Here is a 21,012-nt window from a genome sequence, read left to right on the forward strand (position 1 = left end):
CCAACTGCAGTAACATGAATATGTAATCATTTAAGGATTTATAGGGACCCAAAATTAATTTTTGGAATCATGTGTCATTGGGTGGTCTTCAGTAGAGTAAGGACAGTCAAAATAAATGAAAACGTATTTCATTTCATATTGATCCCAACTGGAGTTTGTTTAGCTCAGCATTTAAATGTATTTGTTTACTTGGCAAACAAAAATCTTGAAATTTTGGAGTTCAGGCAGCAATATTTCTATTCCTGTGTTCTTGTGAAGCTCTAATTACACTGTAAAATTACTACTCCTTTGGTCTTGGTCCAAGTTGAGTGCTCAAGCCTGTCAAATTAAAATCCACGCCAGGCATGCATGATTATTGTTCCTTGTAGATCTTGAAGATCAGGTATTGACTAGAATTAGCAAGATTAGAAAAGAGGTTTTTTCCTGCTTGATTTTTCTCCAAGTAACACTCCTAGAATGAATGCCCAAGAAGTGTGGGAGAAGGCAGAACTGTTATTGTTACATACTGTCCCAGCGTATCTTTCAAAGTGTCTTTTCTTGCCATCTTCCAGGCATATAGCAGTGTTTCCGTGCAAGTTGAAAATACTCCCTCAGTTCATTTTCAACTCTCGTGACCCAATAGTGATGGGTGTTGTGGTGGAGGCCGGCCAGGTGAAGCAGGGGACTCCCATGTGTGTACCTAGCAAAAATGTAAGTAAGGCTCTCTTCCCACTGGATGTTTGATCCAGCTGGTAGTTCCTGGGGTGTTGCACCATGGAGTGCTTGTATGCCTTTCCTCAGTGCACAGATTTCTGGCAGGAGATGAGGTTCAGACTTGTAGATCAAGTCTTTCTTCTGGTGCTCAAATATCTTGCTGCTCTCTGCCAGAAGAGTTGAGCCCGGGAGCAGGGCACAAGGAAGTGTGGCTGGGGGGGACCTGCCTGTCAACCACTCTCCTTCCCTGCTGCCAGTTGTGTGCTGTGGTATTGAGTAACAGGCAAAATTGTCATGCCTGGTGGCTAAAAAAGGGGGCAACCAACTCCTGACATTTTAAGGGATAACCAGTTGATATCCCAGATAAGCTGCAGGAGGTTGGTGTCCCTGCCCTTTTCAGGATGGAGCACTTGCTGTGCTCTGTGTTTGCCTGTGCTGGGGCAGCAGCTCTGCCAGTGCTGCACTTCCTGCAGCAAGTCTGTGCCTACAAACAGGAGTTTAGAGAAGGATGTGTGCACAGAGGTTTGGTGGATGTGTTACAGCTGCTTCATTGTGTTACAGTTTGTCGAAATTGGAATAGTTACAAGTATTGAAATAAACCACAAACCAGTGGATGTTGCAAAGAAAGGCCAAGAAGTGTGTGTTAAAATAGAACCTATTCCTGGGGAATCACCTAAAATGTATGGACGACATTTTGAAGCAACAGATATCCTTGTCAGCAAGGTAAGAGCAATCTGCATTTTTTGAGAGGGCTTAGGACAGTGGCAGCTTGCTTGAAGTGGAAATGTTGCATGAAGCCTGAAAAGCATGGGTGGAGCCTTCTGTCACAGAGTGTGTGTGTGTGGCATTGTGCAGCTGAGGGGCTCTGGAGCTGTGGTTTGAGGTTTGTAATGGTGCCCCTGCAGAGGCCCAAAGGAATGAGGGGCTGTGGCTGGAAAGACCTTGCAGCTCAGAGTGCCTGAGAGGGCAAAATGCCACACTTAATATTCACCAACTACTGTTTGTAGACAGAGCTGGTGCTCAGCAGTCCCCCAGGGCATCACAGCCAGTGCTTGAAATTGCACAATAAATAGCAATCCTGCAGTTGCTCTAATTATGGGGCACCGAGCTTGGATGAGGAGATGATCCCTTGCTCCATCTTTTGCTGTTGGAAGTAAAGCCACAGCTCTCTGCCCTCCCAGCTGCTTTAGTCACCATGTCATAGGACACCCCCTGCCACACACGTGCCAGGGGCCTGTGCCCACAAATTAAGGGTGAGTAGGGCCCGGGACAGGGACAGGGAGGGGTTGCTGCTCCTGTGGGCCCTGGTGGAAGCAGGAGACCTCTCCAGTTCTGGCCTTACTGCATAAGGTGTGGGATGGTCTGTCCAGCTGCAGCCCCTCAAGACCAGATAAGGGACATGGTGTGAGGAGAAGTGAAGGGAAGCATGGGATGGGTCACACAGCTGAGCAGTAGCAAAATGTGGGCTTAGACTGAGTTTACCTGGTGTGCAGACTGCCCTTTCTTCAGATTAACTGTTTCCAGTGTGCTGAAAGCTGCTTTTAATACCTCTGTGTTTCTGATGGGTTTGTCTCGTGTGTTACAGATCAGCCGTCAGTCCATCGATGCTCTGAAGGACTGGTTCAGGGATGAGATGCAGAAGTCTGACTGGCAGCTTATAGTAGAACTGAAGAAAGTGTTTGAAATCATCTAGATAACTTTTACAGCAATGGGGAGGCAGGAATAAATGCACTCTTCCTGTTCTAAAAAAGTTACCAACAAAGTCCTATATTCAAGACAGTGTTGGATATATGTTTGGGAGGAAAATATGTGGATAAAATGTTTTCCATGAGAAACCAAGAAATTTACACTGGTTTGACAGTGGTCAATTTACATGTTCCCATGGTTCCAATGTGCCTGTTCACCCCTCCTACTACCCTTCCTAATACTGGCTGCTGTTTTAAAGTTTGCCCTTCCCTCTCTTACACCTTCCTTCTACCCTTTTTCCCTCCTTCTCTCCAAAATAAAAGAAATTGAATTTTTATTACAGAACTAAAGCTCTTTCACTTTTATACTGATGAGAGCAGGACTGCAGTATTTGATTAACCAAGCTTCTGCAGACTTTGTGATTCTCGGGACATTTTTGATGTAAGAAATACTTCTTTATTTATGCATACCTCTTTCCTTGACTTTCTTTTCCAACATTCTTCTGCTTTGTGCCTATAGAATTTTTTTTTAAATAGAAAATTAGGCAATTGGATATCTCTGTATTTGCTTTGTGTGAAACAATGTTGTAAAGCATAGCTGCCCACCTTTTGCTGCTTGTACAGTTCATGGAAGTCAACCTGTAATCATTCTAATGCAGAGCCACAAATAAAGGAGATGGACATAGCAGCCCATTTGTTTTACAGTTTGCTTCAGTAATCAAAGTTTCACTTCATGGGCTGTGGCCGATGTGGAAAGGCCAGGCAGGGGCCCTCTTGCCTCTCTCTGCTTGGCAAAAGGGTGGAGGCTGTTCCAGCAAAGGAATGCACTTCCTGTGTGCTCAAGGTGGTGATGTCAGCGTTCCGAAGCACGGGAGGGGCAGGCCAGGTGTTTAGCACGGCACAAATCCCGGAGGAGGTCAGAGCTGGCATCTCTTCCCCAGCTGCTGCTCAGGAGTGTAAGCACCTGCAAACAGCTGCCAGCCAGGGAGCTGTGACTTTGGATGCTGCATCACAGCTGCGGAGTCACCTGACACCGTGGGACTGAACCAGCTCCAGCGTGGATGTTCGTGATGACCAGAAGTCAGTCTGTAATCCCAGCATTTTCCTACCCCCCCTTCCCCTCTGCCTCCCTGCCTGGGATGACAGCTTGATGTATTCTTACTCACAGCTCATGTTGATGGGAGCAAAACAAACACTCTTCAAAAGCACAAGCTGGAACAAAAGTGAGGAGCATTTATACACCTGAGATTTTTAGCATTTAAGATACTTAAAAGAGTTTAATACGTAACATGCAGTTTGATCAGATTTCTTCTGTCACTTGGATTACTTTTTTTGTTGGAAAAATCTGAATGTTATGATTGAAACTTTGGACTCCATTACAAAGGAACATTTAATAACTCACCTCCTTTGCAAATGGAATTTAATTTTCTGGAGTTTTTTTTTTGTTGTTAGACTTTAAACTTGCCATGGAACAGGACCTTTTCACTATGGTTGGTGTGTGGTGCAAATTCGCAGCAGTTGGTGAACAGAATCATCATAGGGAGGAGATTGCATTTAATTGTTAAAATTTTCTTTTGCAAACTATGCAATCATGAAAACTACACTAATAAAAAGTTCTTATGAACACAGATGTCAAATAGTGTGGTCATGATGTATTCTGCATTGTTTCCTCAAACAGGCAAGGGTGTTCTTCCCATAGGTTAACTCTGGGAAATGGATATGCTACTTTGGCAGGCTCCTGTTGTGGAACTTAAATATAGCCTGACAGTTAAGGATGGGTCCTGTTAACGATGCCAATTTTAAATCTGTCATCAGCTCCAAAGCCAGGGATGTACCTGAAACCTGACTAGTAAAATACCTGCTTCAGTTTCAGCAGTACCTGCTGCAAGGGGAGCAGTTGTGCTGTTTTTCTAAACCAAGGGGAAAAGGCAGCTTCAAAAGCAGGAACTGAAGGGGCTCTGCAAGACCCAAACTAGAAACTAATGGAAACTTGAGAGATCTTGATTCAGATAATGTCCATCTCTCTCTAGACACGTATCTATGACTTGATGCAAGTGAATGAGCACCCCCAGGTGTTTGTACACATGGATCAGATTCCCCCAGCCTTCTCAAGGCCCCAGCTCTCCTTGTGTTGTGGAAGAAGCTCCACTCCCTTAGGCACCATTGGGGCCTGTGTTGAGAGTGGCCCTGTGTCTCTCTTGTACTGAGGAGCCCAGCACTGGGCTCAGCACTGCAGGTGCCTCTCACCAGTGCTGAGCAGAGGGAACAACCTCCTGCCTTGACTCCTGGGGATGATCTTCCTTGTGCAGCCTGGCAAGGTGGCAGGCCCAGGCCTTCCTGCAGAGCTGGCCCCTCCCTGGGAGCAGAACCTGGCACCTCTTTATGCTGCACTTCACGAGGTTCCCAGCGTTTGCTGGGTCTCTGGAAGCAGCACCCCCCACCCTCTCAACCCACCCTGTGTCATCAGCAAAGTGCTGAGGGCACGCAGCCCCCTCCTCCAGGTCCTTTACAAAGGTGATGGATAGGACTGGACGTGGTACTGGCTCGGGGTACCACTTGGGCCTGGTCCCTAACAAGACTTTGTACCAGTGCCCAGGTGTTTTCAATAAACTTCTCTCTCTCTCTCTCTGTCCAGTCTGTACTTCACCAGCTTGTCCCTGAGGATGGTACAGGAGATTTAATGAAAAGCCTTACTGAAGTCAAGGGAAGTGACATCTCCTGCCCTTCCCTCATCCATCACCTGGCTGTAGAGGGCTGCCAAGTTGGTGCCTCTCCCAGTGTCTGGTATGAGGAAGCCAAGGGCACAACCTAAGGCTAAAACCTCGCTGTCACTGCTGTAAGCAGCTTTCTCTGCCCCAGCTGTACTGTCAGCTGCAGCAGCTCCTGCCCTGTGCTAGGCAAGGTGCTTCCAGCTAAGCTAGTGGTGCAAATCCTGCTCCAGGGTTAGCCTCCAGTTTGCATTCCTGGTCTCAATTCTGTCCCCAGCATGATGTGGGATACTTCTCACCTCCCCCCATCACTACTTCAGAAGAGATTTTTCTTACCAACTTGGTTTTTGGCAAGTGGTCTTCATTCTCTCCAGGCACCTGAACAGCCTTGCTTCAGCATACTGGGCCAAGTTCAATTGTGCAAGGCTGGTGCACACCTGGAAAAAGCAGACTTGCCCCAAACATGAACTGCAGGGATGCAAACAAAGCCCTGAGCAGGGACACAGTGATGGGACAGTTTATTTTGCTTCTGCTGCTCCCTACAGCCTATTTTGTACTGCATGCAGGAAATGCATGCCACAGGCTGGGGAGAACTGTGGTGTTTTAGACTTGGCTCTATCTTGAGTAGGAGCAATGCAGAGGACAGACGCAGGCTTGAACAATGCTCCATGCTGGCTACTCTGCCCTCCTTTACAGTGCTACTTCAGGGTGACTTGCTTTCCTCCAGAAGCACGGCTCCAGAGGTGACAGGACACCCACCCAAGGTCAGACAGCACCCAGGCTTCAGCTGTGTTCTTCAGGCCACCCTGGCTTGAATCTTTGAAGGATGAAATTGAAAATGAACTAATATTCTTCCCTCACCTTAAAATCTGTAATAAAGTTAGTGTAGAAGAAACAAAAAGTGGCCAGGTACATGTACAGCAGCCTCCTCCATGTGTTGAGGCAGTGCTACTGTGTAAAACTTTGTGAAATGAATCAAAGCTGCAGCTTTAGTAAAAGGGGTTCACTATATTCAAACTGAAGCATCACAAAATAGAATCAGTACAAAAATATACATACAGTTCTTTATTAAACAACTGTAAACACTTCACTGTAAAAATCCATAAAACTTTATAAACAAACATTTTGTAAATAGATTCTATACTACAATAAAAGAATTTTAACACAATTATTTACATGCAATACTGACAAATTTGGCACTTTCTGAAAAGAAATGTACAAAACACTTTGTTGTTTAAAAAGAAATTTGAAATTATAAAAACTCAGGGCATTACTATCATGCACTTTGCAAATACCTCACAAGCACTTATGGCACAGCTAGCAGAGAGCTCCAGGCTCTCATCAAGCTCTTTACTACAAGTTCAGATAACTTTTAATGTGCTTCCGTAAGTTTGTTGTAAAACTACCTGAACATTGTCAAGAATGAAGTCAAATGCCATATTCCAAACTGATTCCACAGATGACTGCATTAACCTGAAAGGGAAAAGGAAGAAGAGGCTGAAAATTACCATTACAGAACCAGTCTTTTTTACAATCACTTTTGGTCTTCACACTGCAAAACAAGATCACAAAAGTTCCCCACGAATGGAATTTTGATTCAGTCCTGATAAAGTCCTCCCTCGCTACTTAAACACACCAAGCCTTACTTGACGCCACAGATTCCTGGTGTGAGCAGTGTCACAGCAGCTTCTGAATGCTTGCATCTGGCAGTGGTGTGAGCCTGTGAATGAAGTGCTAGGTGACCTTCCACCAATTTCATACCAAAGACCAGAAATGGCAAGCTTCTGAATCCTATTTTAACACTCCAACTTCTTCCCCCAGCCCGTTTTTAAGTTTAAAAGCACTCATCAATGGAATGTCTAATGGGCTTGTGGCCTCACAATGAAGCATCCAGTGTATGAACTCTGACAAAAATAGCCTGAAGTTCACAAATACTAGCAATTAAGTTACCTTTTCATGTACTTAACAACCAGATCTAACTTTTCCAAGTCTTTTTCTTCTATTAGATCAGTACAATATTTCACAACCTGTAGAATGTCTTCTTCCATAGGATCTGTAATAAAAAAAAAATTAAAGAATGGTATCCTCTTCTCTAAGTATACTTAGAATACAATCACAGAATAACGGGAATACAACAGAAAGAAATCCTGCAGTGTCAGCACATCAGGGGCCAACCTGACAATTTCTGTATTCCCCACGCAGCTTCCTGACATCAGAAGCTGTGCACATAGCAGGACTGCAAGGTCCTGAAATACCTGTCTTGTAGACCTTTTCTTTTTTTTCAGTAAGAACAACTGACAGCAAAACTAGCAGTAACCAAAGGGAAAAGAGACTCGGATTTAGAATGAAATGGCTGTTTTGAAACTCTTAGGAGAATAATAATGTCCAGGTTAGGAAGGTCAAATTTCCCAAGGTTTTAAGGAGTTGCTATTTGTTTGACATAATTCAAATCACAATTTAGCAAGAGTGTCCCATTTGCACACTTTTTTTTTTTTCTAGGGTTCTTTCCAGCATTTATTTTGACAAAAACTCAAACCCTGCACTCCTTTGCCTCTAAAATGACATCTTCATAGAACAAAATGAATTCCCTTTCAAGAGCTTTCATCTTAGTGGTTGCGATATGCTGGAAAAATACAGAAAACCTCAGACACAAGTACCATCAAGGCATAGGACAAGGGCCTGACACAAGGGTTGAAGAGAGAGCATGTAAATTTTCATGATGTTAAGCAAGACACAGGAGCTGGCAAAACCACAGAGTAACAACTGATAGAAAGAATCAAATTCTCCAAGACTGCCAAGGCAGTCAGGATTCAAGAGTACTGTGAAAAATAAGCAGCAAAAGGAAGAGTGAAGGAGAAAGTAAGTATAAAAAGCCTACTGAAAGCAGTTTTCTTTGTGATGCATTGCAAGATCAGCCTCAGTGTGACACCCCGCACCTGAGATAGTTGTGATCCATTCTTTCAACAACGTCTTTACATCGTTGAATTCCACAGCTCCAGCGAGGTTTGGCGCTTGAGGCCTGAATGAGCCCGGCTGCTGCTCTGTCTGCAGAGCTGACGGGCCTGAAGAATCCGAAGTTGATGGAACTGCTTCTGCCTGTTCCAAACATAGAAGTGGATAATGCTCAGTCTGACAAATATGGAAACACCATATACATACAGGTAAGTGTCAGTAAAGAATCCAGTAAAGAAAACCATGCATTTGTGAACATGAACGCAGCCTACAGAAGCAGACACAGCTTTACCAAAAGCTGTTAAGTGTTTTAAGTACCTGAGCAGCTGGTCCTTCTTGTTTCAAGAAGCCATCTATTAGCTTCTGTGGGCTTCCAGATGTAGCTGGCATGGTTTTTGCAGGACTACCAAGAAGTTTGTTTTTCAAAGGACTCTGAATCTTTTTTACAGGACTGACTAGATTTTTTTTCCGTATTTTCTTCTTATTTTTCATGGTTGTATGCTTCAGGTGTAGGAAAGGATTTTTTGACACTGAAAAACAGGAATAGTCAGTGGTTGATACATTTAAAATTTAATACTTTTTCACTGGAAGGGGGATTCTGTATCTTCCACAAAAATCTAAGGATCACTTGAGAAAACACAGCCTAGACAAAGCAACTTTAACACATACACACCATTCCAGATCCTGGCAAGGTTTCAAGTATTTGAAAAGCACTGTTGGACTTTAAGTGTACTCAGAGGATACTCAGCTATTCATAAGCTTTTTAATGTGAGCATTTGAGTACTTGAATATAAGCAGCTGGTGAAATCTGAATCTACTGGACAAACTGCCTCGCCTCAGTCAGAGTACTGTCCCACCAGTGTTATCAGCAAAGCCAGCAGTGTAAAGCCCCCACAATGCCTTTTTCAGAGTTTATGAAGGAAATTGCTCTCACTCCATCATTCTAACGTATCTGCATTAGTCCACTGGCTGTGAAATCAGGGAGTGATTATAATTAAAATGCAGTGTTTAACTGGCAATCAACCCAATAACATTTACAACCTGTTTTTATGACAAAGCATGTTCACAGGGAATTAGTCTTATTTCTTTCTACTGATTACAAAAAGGAGACCTGGATGATGAGCTCAGAGTAAAGCCACCTGACTATCAGACATACAGTGAGATGCAGCGTATCTCTCTCTAGCTACCCAAAAGCCATGCCAGTGCTATGGGTTTCAGGGAACCATGAGAATGCTCCCTGAACACAGTTTAACTACCTTAAGAAGGTGCAATACTTTAAATCACAAGACACATCAAGTTTAGATTCCACTCTGCAAACATATGGACGTGGGTAAGTTTAGTGCCTCTAAAATGACACAATGACAGAGTCTTAGTGCCAGAGTCCCCATGAACTGAATTATTTGAATTACCCATCTGAGTAAAGCTGGGCACCTGTTTGCAAATGGAAACCACAGCTGGTTGTAACTGACAGTCTGTCAAAAATAAATACAGAAATTCCATTGAACACAGCATCTTCAGAGACACTTTGGGTATATTTTCCAGTTTGTTACTTAGGGTTGCATAGCTGTTTGGATAGTAAGCAACTGCTATACCAGAAGACTAATGCAAAACTATATATTCTCACCTAAAGTGTTAGCAGGCTGCTGCTCTGATTGCTTTTGCCTTTGATCATATGCATCTTTCAGCTCTGCTTGCAACTCAGCAGGTAGTGCAGCAAAAACCTCGGGGTCCACCTGAACAGTAACAGAAGATTAATTTCATTATTTTAGCAGTGAGCAGCACCATTTGCTTCCTTCTAGGTCACTCACATGAAAAAGGTATTTACATTTCATGCCAAGCAAAAATAAATGAGATATAACTGAAACACTGTGAAGCCCATTGTGCATTTTCTTTGTGTATATTTCAGTTTGTAAACCCAACAAAATTTACATTTACTATTACTCCTAATTATTTAATAAAATTACTATTATGAGCATATAATGCACTAACCATCTTTACTCACCTATTGATACCCAGTACAGCTGCATTAAGAGCAGGATTAAGCCTAGCTTAGAGAGCACTCCCTTCAAATTTCAAAACACAAACATTGTGACCATCAGACTTTTGTTCCTCCTTTTCTTTTGGTACTTCTATTTCCTGCAAGCTGCTGTATAACTCAATATTCTTGGAAATGGTCTCACGGAAAAGCCAAGTCCAGCTATGTCATATTTTGACCTAGCACAAAAGTGTTTAATCTCTTTCTCCCACAGTTGTCCACCACTTGCTTGACTGATAAAAGCACAGTCCCTTGCAACTGTCCCAGGGACTTTATTTCTAGACAGGAAATAATTTGATGCCAATTGCCAAACACACTCATATGGACAAAATAAAATGTCTTGTATTATCAGTTATTTTTTCTCACTGTGTGTCTGAAGTAGCAAATCAGTGACAAGAGTCATTTTGTATTTGGAGTTTCCCATTATTACTGGACAGTGTTTTCAGCTCATAATCTTAAAAATCTAATGGAAAAAAGCAAACCTATCATTTAGTAGATTAAATCTGCCAGTGGCAGAGTGCCCTTCATTTCACTGGTAAAATTCAGAGATGTGCACAAACAACAAAAAATTAGTCAAAACTAAAATTACTATTCTGAGGCCACAATGCCATTTCTATCATTATCTGAGATACCGTATTTATTACAATCTGCAAATGTATTAAAATTTATCTCTTATTTTCAATAGAGATTTAAATTTTTTACACCAAAACATGTATGCTATGACAGGGAGATACAGTGTGCAATTCACACACCTGATGTCTAAATAATACAGATCATAAACATGAACATGGCTCTTACAGGTTAGAATTCACCAATTTAGCACAAGTTTTTTCCCTTCTCAGAACTCCATGAGTCAACACAAATTTTCCACCACGCAGAACATGCACTAATTGAAGGAGGAAACGGGAACAGCTCTGACCTCAATTACCATATACATTGTGCAGAACAAAGCACTATAGTGGAATACAGCCAATTACATCACAGGTGTAAGTTATCTTTTTAAATACAAATTTTACTTAATAAAACCTTTTTAAAAAGGTTAGTGTTCTCTGGTAAAGCATTTGAGAGTCAAGGGTTTGGAATGCTCTGAACTGACACTGTGTTTTGTGTACGCCACTTAATTAATGCAGAAACAATGCAGTACACAAACTGGATCCATTTTTGTTATTCCCCCATCACTGCTCTCTCAAGAGAATAACATGGAAAAACTCAGTTAGAAGAGCCACCAGTCAAATTCATATGAATTCTCCAATATAACTGGAGTTTCAGGTAACTGATTGTACAATGTCCTAACATTGTGATACAGGTATGTGAAAGCTTTCACATTATGGAGAACCTTGGTTTTATAAAGCCATGGATGATCTCAGCATATGGCTATCAGTATTTCTGATGTGCTTATATCAATTTCCTTAGGAGGAATCTGTACCATGTCAAGACAATGTAAGGATGAGACGAAAACTTGCCACCACTAACTAACACCACTACTACAAATGTCATGCATTTCTAGGCATCTGTAATCTTTACTTTTTGCATCCTACACTTCTACAGGATTCAGGCTGCAGAGATATACAGCAGCTATTCTGAATTTTAAGATTACTTCAGCAACTGATGGAAAGGGAATGCAACCTATCTGGATTACTTTTAGAGGAGAACTTTATGTAACAAAGGAAATTTTCCACAAGTTTTCTAATGAATAAATCACTATCAGCCAATTGGCTTTGCACCTGATCATAAAACCTCAGCTCAGACAACAGGAATGAAGAGTTGAAAAACAAACCTTACGAAGCTATAAAAAGATGGCAGGGCATAATTTACACCTGCTGTAAGTAAAGTACTCATTTTGGAGTGGTTGGCAGTATTTCTGTACTCAAAACCTCTTACTACTGATTTCACTGCTTCATGGGCCACAAAGTAGATTTAAATGTTTCTGCACAGTCATAGCATATACACTCCCACAAAGACTTTAAGAGAAAAAATGTGTCAAACTGTACTTAGAGTAAAATGGTATTTCTGAATTAAGACCATGTTTGATGTTAACACTGAAAAAAATCCTCCTATATTAATGAACTGGGTTTAGCTTTTTTTTTTCACCAAGCCTACAGGAAGCTTTTCAACCATAGTATTCTAGGTATTAAACTTGGACCTAACTCAGAGAATGAAATTTGTAAATATTAGTCCTCTTTTTGCCAATAAAGAAAGCTGAATGGCTTTCAGGAGAAAATCTGGAGTATGAGCATAAGGCACTCTCTCAAATAGATAGTATGGACATCCCTGACAAATAAATAGGGAGTACTCAATTCTTCTTGAACTACATCTTCAAACAAAGAGCTGCATTTTTGGATCAAGTAACTGGGTCACAAAATACGTTTGTAGATAGAGACAGAAAAAAACAATGCAAAAAATGAGTGTAAACTAGGTCCTTTTAAGAAAACTTCAAAAAGTAATGCTGTTTTAGAAAATAACAATCAATTCTCGACTACCTAATGATTAGACAGATAAAGCACAAACAAACTAAAAGGAATTTTTATAGAAAGTCATATGCAGTTACTATTCACCGTGAAAAACAGTACTGAGTGGTAAGCCAAGTGTGGAGGGGTGTACTTCAGAGCACAGTCTAATTTAACACACATCTCGCTTATGGACAGATGTAACTACAAAATTTGAAACAGCTGGGGCAGGGAAAACTCAAATATTATTTGCACACTAGTTCCATAGGGGAAACCAAAATCTGCAGTTCAGGAATAAAAATCGACACAACTGTTTCTGAACCAATGAATTCGAATCAAGGTGAGGAAATTTTAGTAACAGAATAGACTACATAATTCTTTTAAATAACAATTATGCATTAACTGTTAAGTGGAAGTTCTACACTATTTTCTCTGGATTTTTTGTCGGCTAAGCAACATCATGCCTTAGAAACAGCAACAAATCTCTGTAAATGTGATTAGGTGGTATCACTTCATTTGAGAACAGCAAAGGTGCAATGAAACAAAAAAATAAAAACACTGCTCCATTTTAAATGATGCAATACAAGATAGTGTATCTCTGGGTAACCCAATCTTTGATTTTTGAATTTTTTTTCTTTTAATTTTTACATTACATTTGTTCAGCACCATCTTAGACTGAAGAGTGGAACGATATTACAAGCATCATTACTGTTACCTGCTGCCCCTTCAGGCCCCTATTTTGACAACCATCTTTGCTCTTTTCTCATCCTGGACATGTTGTATATGAGTCCATTTAAAAACTTCTTATCTCCATATGGAGAGATGCACAACTTTTAGCCATGACTGCCCTTTTCTCAGGAATGTGATACAAACAACCACATCTACAGAAGAAGTTAGCAGAGGCTGCTTTCACCCCATCAGAACACACACAAACAGAGTAAGTCTCCTGTGACTTAGCTAAGCAGGTTTTAGGATTGCTTCAGACTTATAGTTCAGTGTAACTCAGCTGCAATGCAGACAAAAAAGCTATTTACAGACTGCATTGCAAAGTAAACCATATATGAGGGGGTTTTTACATTAAACACAGGCATAGTGATGACTATAATCTTCAGTAAATATTATCATACTATGTTTCTGACAGATAATGTAACATTTAAAAGCAGACTTTTAGAAGACATTAAAGGACCAAGAACAATTTTGGGAAGTCACAGGTTCTAGTTAATGCTGTCTCAAGAAAGAGCTTTTAACTTCCTATAAGTAGTTTATTGATACTGTGCAAACATCCTACCTGTGAGAAAGCTGGCAAGGCTATTACATTGATTCCCATATTGGCATTTGTTTCTTGGAGCTCTGGTATTTGTAAAAGCACTGTTCCAACTGGTTGTGACAGAAGTGCAGTGTTACATCCATTTATTGGCTCTTTTTTGCTCTCTCCATAACTCTCTCCTTGCTGTACGGTGCACATTTGCTCTACTTGTTCTCGGAGATCAGGTGGCAGAGCTTCTAGCACAGACTTATCTAGCTACAAGTATATAAAGGCTTTTAGTTTTTTCGAAGGAATAGGTAACAGTTATACAGTTATACAGTTATACGGTTCCTGAATTTTACAAAACCTGCTACATATTAACCTGTGTATGCAAACATCTTTAGGAACCTGAGAGTTACACTCTGCAGCAGCAAAATGTCATTTAAGACTAAGCAGCTCAACAAATATGAATGCTCAGTTTTATCTTTTCACAATGACCAGTCTTCTTACCAAAAATCACAGACAGGGTTTCCTCTACAGTTACCTAATGATAAGGAAACCCAAATTCTGACTTCAAATTATACAGGCAACACATTGATACAAATATTAAATTGATGTCTGGCACAAAGCTGTAAGCAATTAATTTCTCTCTTTACACAGTTCTAGGGTGCATGTTACTGATTTACTTTAGTGGCATTACATATGCACACTCTCAGACTTGCCAGTTGGACGATGAAATAAGCTTTTACTTACTATCAATTACCAATTGAGATAACCTCTCAGTGTCCAGAAGCTGCTGTGTACAATGACAGCTGCACAAGTGACTGAATGAAAACAATTGACGAGCAGATGTACAGCACCATTTTTCTCACAAGTAAAACTTGAACAAACTGTGTAGAGAAATGCCAATGTTTGCCTCTAAGTTCTGCTGAATAAGACTTCATAGCAGTGTTAGAATAGTTTATCTTTTACCTTTAAGAAGAAAATTTGGAGTTTATGACCAGATTCTGGATTTACAGAGAAGAACCACAAAAATCTATTAAAATCTACTTGGTTTGGTAACAAAGGTTTTGATGAAAGCTGTCTGTATTGTTAATCACTTCAGTTACTCTTCCATGTTCTGTTTGTATTCACTCATTCCAAATTTGCTGCATATATAACTCTATCATTTCCTAGGAATCCTGGGTGTAAAATACCTTCCTGTTACTTTCTTAGCACAGTATACAAACAGCAGTGTGGCATTAACTCTCACCACTCCTTCCCTGCACTGAATTTTTTATTACATTCCAGATTATAATATGGTTAAAAGCAGAAGGAAAGATACTGTGCCATAACGCCACCGAAGTTTTAGGAACTCTACTGCACACCTGGTGCATTTTTCACTTGTTTATACATATTCCTCTTATGGAAGCATCTGAGTGTACAGAGCTTCACGTTTTCCAGTCAACTAACTTCTAGGTCCAGAGCTGGCTTGGGTATTGCATTATAGGAACAAGTTTCCTGCCAAAAGCATAATTTGCTTCTTAAAAATCGATAAATATTTGAGAAAGCTGTTAAAAAAAATCAGAAATGCTTTTAGAGATTTAAATTACAGACACTTAAATTACAGACTTTTACAGAAGAGCAAGTAAATCTGCTTATACCTAAAATACCTGCAGAATTCTGTGCAGCTGTTTCACAGCAGACCCTTCTAAGAGATGTCTACTTGGAACAGCATGTGGGGTGGAAACAATGAAGGCTGTCCCTTCGTTAAAACACACCTAAAAAAAAATCCCTCAAACCCACAGAAATATTTTACTTAAATAAAGATTGCCCTCCTCTCATCTAAATAGCAGTATCCTGTACAAATGTTAAGTGTGCATCCTAACTCCAACATGATTTATTTTATTAAGGCAAAATACTTCTGCATCAGTAACAGTTACTTACTGTGCACTGTACTTTACTAGAACTCTTTTTATTTAAAAGGAGCTCCTTTTGGGTCTATCCAAATAAGACAGACAATCCCAAGTTATTACAATATCCTGCAGATGTTTCATATTCTCAGGTTTACCTGGGAAGCAGATGGAACCTCAATACTCAAATTGAGCCTGGATTTTACACTGATAGGAGAATGCACACCATTCCACTTGACAGCAGACTCGGTGTTGTTGGCATTAGAATTGAGACCAGGTGTGAGATTGGTACCACGAGATGGAAGAAAAGTGCAAGTTCTTGAATTAGAAGATATTTCGAGGTCCATAGCAGCCACAAATACTGTACATATGGAAACAAAATACAGAATGATAATCTAACAGTTATAATTAATCTGAAGATTCAAGACACAGTAAAAGGTAATTTCTAGCATTATTTGCTGAAGAGTTTACAACATATATAGCACAATCATAACACTTTCTATTTCAAAGTATCCTCTGTTACTATTAACTAAAACAAAAAAAACCCGATTGGACTAATCCTATACAAGGTTTTATTAGCAGCATTTTCATTTGCAGCAGCAAACCCCACTCTCAGAAAGTTTATGTTGCCTAATTTATACTGGTATAATATTGAATATGTATTCCAAAAGGTGATCCATGTTAAGAGTCCTTCGGAACCCATCATTATCACACATGCCAAGTACAAAGCTTACTGACCTTCCTTATGCTCTTCTTCTGAGCGCTTTTTTGCTTTCTGAACATGAAAAAGATCAATAACTGAATGTGATCCACCAGGTAAATGTCCAGATTGTACTGTTGAGTGAGCTGAAGTTGTTTTACTGATGGGAACTAGCTGCTGTACCTGAATCCCAACCTAAATCCAAAACATAAATGCATTCATTTAATTAAGTTTTAAATAAATAAAATAAATTTTAAAAATCTGTAATTATATCATGATAGCATTGCCTTCTTTGGAATTGGCTGCCTGTTGTGGGTGGGCGAGAGGACAAATAAAACTGTATTGAAATTACACATAAACAGCCACTAAAAACATCCCAAACAAATCCCAGGAATATCCACCACAATCCAACAACTAAGAAATTACAAAGATACTACCATCTTAACTTCTCTGATACAAAAAAGTGCTGTTAACAGGTTCATGAAGCAATGTGTTTTTTACGAAATTTCTTAGACAATAACAAATTCAGAAACAGTGACAAGAATGTGGTTAGTATTACATCTGGCTAAAAAAGCAATGCTTTTCCCCAAGGACAATGTATACTAAATCCATCACTTCAGTCTACAAATAAGAAAAATACTATTGTTTGACTTGTAGACACTGTTTTTGCAAAGTCTCAGCGGATAAAAGTACTTTGGTAGAATTAGTCTTTTTTGATGAGGTGTTCCTCATTTTTCAAGACATCCTGGTTTTTCATTTAACTTTTAAATACCAGATCAGCAGGGGTTCAAAATGTGTGTCTAATTAAGAATGCACTGGTGCACTGTGTGAGTTTATTGCCAGTCCTCCATAATTGTAAAGAGAAAAACCTCACACTTAGAAAAAGTTGTATATGGGACTCAGAAAGCATGAAGGAGCTAGTGTATATATTTCTACCAGGTCTTCTCCTTTAATAAAGTAGTAAGATTTTTGTTTATTAACACCTTCTTAGTTGCAATAATGGGATATGACATCATCACTGTAAAAGTTCTTCTTTGTGCTTTTATCTTTTTGCTTTGAAGTATTTCTAAGTTTGAGTTCTAGAACTTAAATGAAACATTTGGAGTGAGTACTGTGTTTGTTGTACTATGCAACTTTGCCTTGGGATTTTTTTTGCCTTTTAGGACAAGAGTTATGTGAAGTCTATGGGACAACTGAGCGCATTTATCTGCCCAAGCGTGGGCAAATAACTAAGGGTATCAGTTCAGGATCTTTTCTAGACAGCAACAGGAAAAGACAACTTTAAAGCATGACTCACCTCATGTATAAGTAAGGCTTAAGGGGACTAGCTCCCACATAAGACATATACACTGGGCATGTCTGAAATCAGCTGAAAGGAGAACCACTGAGGGACCCTGGATGCATCTGGACTTGACTATATATTCTAGAATGGAACGGCCCCCTCCAGAACTCAACAGAGCCACATGGTCAGCAGTAGTACATTGTTTTGTAAAACATCGTGTCCAAAAACTAGGGGACACTAACTTTAAGAATCGAATACTCTCAAAAGAAATCCAGTGAAATAGAATGACATCACAAATCAAACCCAGCAAAGGAAACAGACAAGAAACTAGAAAAAGACAGGGACAGGATGGTAAATATTTCCTCAACTCCAAGCCAAGGAGCTGACTTTGCAAGGCAACATTGTGAATCAAAACTCTACTTCTATATCCAGATCACAAATTAATGCAAGTCTGTTTTAGAGATTCTCTGTTCCATTTCAACACATGGCTGATGTCAGAACAGCAGCATCATAGCGTCACATTGCTATGACAAAACCAGTGAGATGAGCAAGAGTTCCAAAATAAACCATGAATCAAAAGAGCCAGAAAATCACCTTCAAACAAAGGCCAACCCATAGGCTGGTAACTCTTCTTGCTCTAAGACTTGCAGTCTAGAACAAAAGCTCCTTTAATCTCTATCTTTGATTGGCACTACAAACACTATTTATACTAGTTACATAATTAATGTATGGCAAAAGTTTACAGAAAATTCTAAGACAAAATAAAATTTACATGTGCTGATAGAACAGTAGAAGACACAGTCTTACTTCATTACCACAGGCTGTTTTAAGTTGTGGATTAATTTATATAAAAAAAATTTATTTTTTTATGTTTATGGCTTTGTAACCAAGTTTTTCAAAGGTTATAAAATATAATATGGTTGCATACACTAATTTACATAGACTTTGTATTACCTACACTTTTGCTTAAGTTTGTTTATCATCTACCATGGGGAACTGAAAATCCATGAAAGACAATAAAGCAGGTGGATAAAGAGAATGAATTTCAGTTTTCCCATTAACTCACCCCACGCATATCGGATATGTTCAGTTTCATTGTGTGAAACATGTTCAGAGTTTCTTTCCCAATTACTTTTGCACTGTCTGTTGCATGGTCTAAAGTCACAGTCCTAGAAAGAATAAACAATTACAATTAAAAAGGAAACTGTTCCACAAATTCTTAAGACAAAAATTCTGTATTAACGTCCCAAGAGGACCCGAAAGAAAGACAGATCATAATTTCTTGGCATACAGAAACAGAACACTGTTTATTTCTTCTGTGGTTTCTTTTTAAAGGTAGTTAAAACTAAGCATGATCTACAGAAAAAGTAAGAAAAGCAGAATACTTACTAACGAATATTCTCAGTAAGCAGTCCACACATTAAAAGGTCAAATTTAGTATATATTTATATATATGCAATCAATTGAAGCTGGTCACAAAGTTTTTGCACAAAAACACACTCGTGCATTTCTATCTTTCACTCAAGCTTGGTTCACAGAGAGTTTGCTCAGTACTATTTCAGTTGTCAATTGCCAAATGTTTACAGCAAGAGTTTCAAAAGGAACTCAGGGGAAACAGATACAGGCATGTGCATGTGGATTACAAATAACAAGGAATTAGAATTAATGGCAAGTAACTTTAAACAACATTCCAAATTATCTTAAGCTATGGGCAATTTTTTGCAACAAGTCTAACAAAACAACCTGGCTGTGAGTTTTACAAATTGCCCCTTGAGAGTATGGCAGGGCAGTAGCAGTGCTTGGTAGTTCTGGATTCTCTAATGGCCTAGCCTTTGACATAGGTAAGGACAGAATTTCAACTGGCTCATCAAATGTAGGTGAGTGATGTAAAGTCTTCTCATTGAAATAACTGATGCAGTTTTAGCTCTGGTGGAGTGGGCTCCATAAACAAAATGAAGTTTGGTGTTTTGACAGGGTGCCATCCTGACAACTTACTAAACAATTTGATGGTGTTACTCTGCTTATGAATCTGTCAGAAACCACCATGGAACAGCCAAGTGATCTCTGGAAAGATCTAGTTCTGCCAATATGAAACCAAAAAACCCTCCTACTGTGAATGATATGAAGATCTCCCTAAGCTTTACCTATTAGTATTTTCAAGAAAAAGGGAACAATATCACCACGAGTCTAAACGTACACATAATTTCAGAAAAATATTTTAAAAAGGTCTATGTTGAACGATCAGGACTGGGTTTCAGAGATGCAGTACAAATACCATTTAATCTCAAAAGCTGAATTTGATTTTAAGTGTGTCTGCAAGTTTGAATCCTTTGTAGCACTATGATTATCATCCTAGGAAATCTTGCAGGATGAGAAACCATAGCAAGCAACTTCTGTGAGGTAAGGGAGCAAGAAATGGGTCATGAGCTATAGCTACAGAGAAAATCTTAAACTGAAGAGAGAAGCCGGTCACTTGGGGGAACACCACTCTGAGATTCTAATCCATTTACTTGGATGCAAACTTTTGGAGTTTACCCTTCCACTGCTAAAAAGCCTTTCACTGGGCTGAACAGAAATGATCCAACAAAGACAGAAATACAGCACCTACCGCATAACCTGGATTGAATGGGGTTGACAAGGTCACTGGAAAGCCAGAAGCAGAAACAGAGACACCACCAAACAAAATCCCAGCATCTGAACCACTTTAGTGATGTGTGAACAATTTTGCACTCTTGAGTGCCCCCTCACCTTACTGAAGACTTCATGAATTAGGGAAATTTCAGGGCATGTGTACATTTGTATGCCTGACCACAGAAAAGGGGTACAAAGCACTGATCTGTTCATGAGAACGCACTCTGACACTAGTTAAACTGAAGGAGGAATAAGGCTCTATGCCAATGCACACTCAATATTACAGATTAGGCTGCTAAGAGTAAATCTTCAGCTTGAAGAATTCAGGACAGCCAGAAAACAAAAGTATAGACTGATGGATTTTCTTCTTGATATATATACCAATTCTAAGAAGTGATGAGCTTCTTATAGTGAAACATGAATTTTGTAGTTTTGGTTTTTATTACAGCTGAATTCTGTGTAACAAGATCACAAGCACGACAGGTTCTATGCATGCAACCTACTGTTGAACTACTGTTCAACTGTTGTCCTACTGCTGAACTCTAACCCACTGAAAAAACTCCTGGGCATGTGGATGGTGCTATGCAGGGCCAGCACTTGGACTTGATGATCCTTGGGGGTCCCTTCCAATTCAGCATATTCTGTGATCTGTGAACTCCACCACCTCTTCTGTTATCAGCAACTCTGACCAAATGACCTGTCAGTTCAGGAGCGATTAGTCTGTTACAACCACCTGAGATG

At 39.8% G+C, this 21,012-nt stretch overlaps 2 protein-coding genes across 6 annotated transcripts in view; one reads left to right on the plus strand and one right to left on the minus strand.

The window, feature by feature from the left end:
* EIF5B (eukaryotic translation initiation factor 5B) overlaps window positions 1–4,008 on the plus strand; it is a gene marked incomplete at its 5' end in the record, with an annotated part of 38,589 nt that extends 34,581 nt beyond the window's left edge. Inside the window, 3 exons of the mRNA XM_017736968.1 lie at window positions 552–690; window positions 1,255–1,416; window positions 2,279–4,008. Of these exons, the coding sequence (XP_017592457.1) occupies window positions 552–690; window positions 1,255–1,416; window positions 2,279–2,386 (409 nt within the window). The remainder of the gene's footprint in view (window positions 1–551; window positions 691–1,254; window positions 1,417–2,278) is intronic.
* A 2,116-nt stretch (window positions 4,009–6,124) lies between these two features.
* REV1 (REV1, DNA directed polymerase) overlaps window positions 6,125–21,012 on the minus strand; it is a 41,697-nt gene continuing 26,809 nt past the window's right edge. For 4 of the 5 annotated variants that reach the window (XM_017737085.1, XM_017737086.1, XM_017737087.1 and 1 more), the window contains 9 exons: window positions 18,707–18,809; window positions 16,397–16,553; window positions 15,817–16,019; window positions 13,809–14,042; window positions 9,663–9,771; window positions 8,357–8,568; window positions 8,023–8,182; window positions 7,037–7,139; window positions 6,125–6,559 (listed from right to left, as the gene is read on the minus strand). In XM_017737085.1, coding sequence (XP_017592574.1) covers window positions 6,448–6,559; window positions 7,037–7,139; window positions 8,023–8,182; window positions 8,357–8,568; window positions 9,663–9,771; window positions 13,809–14,042; window positions 15,817–16,019; window positions 16,397–16,553; window positions 18,707–18,809 — 1,393 coding nt within the window. In that variant the 3' untranslated portion in view covers window positions 6,125–6,447. The remainder of the gene's footprint in view (window positions 6,560–7,036; window positions 7,140–8,022; window positions 8,183–8,356; window positions 8,569–9,662; window positions 9,772–13,808; window positions 14,043–15,816; window positions 16,020–16,396; window positions 16,554–18,706; window positions 18,810–21,012) is intronic. The other variant, XM_008635813.2, reaches the window with a different exon arrangement.

The sequence above is a fragment of the Corvus brachyrhynchos genome, unplaced genomic scaffold (assembly GCF_000691975.1).
Source record: "Corvus brachyrhynchos isolate BGI_N302 unplaced genomic scaffold, ASM69197v1 scaffold83, whole genome shotgun sequence".
NCBI lineage: Eukaryota > Metazoa > Chordata > Aves > Passeriformes > Corvidae > Corvus > Corvus brachyrhynchos.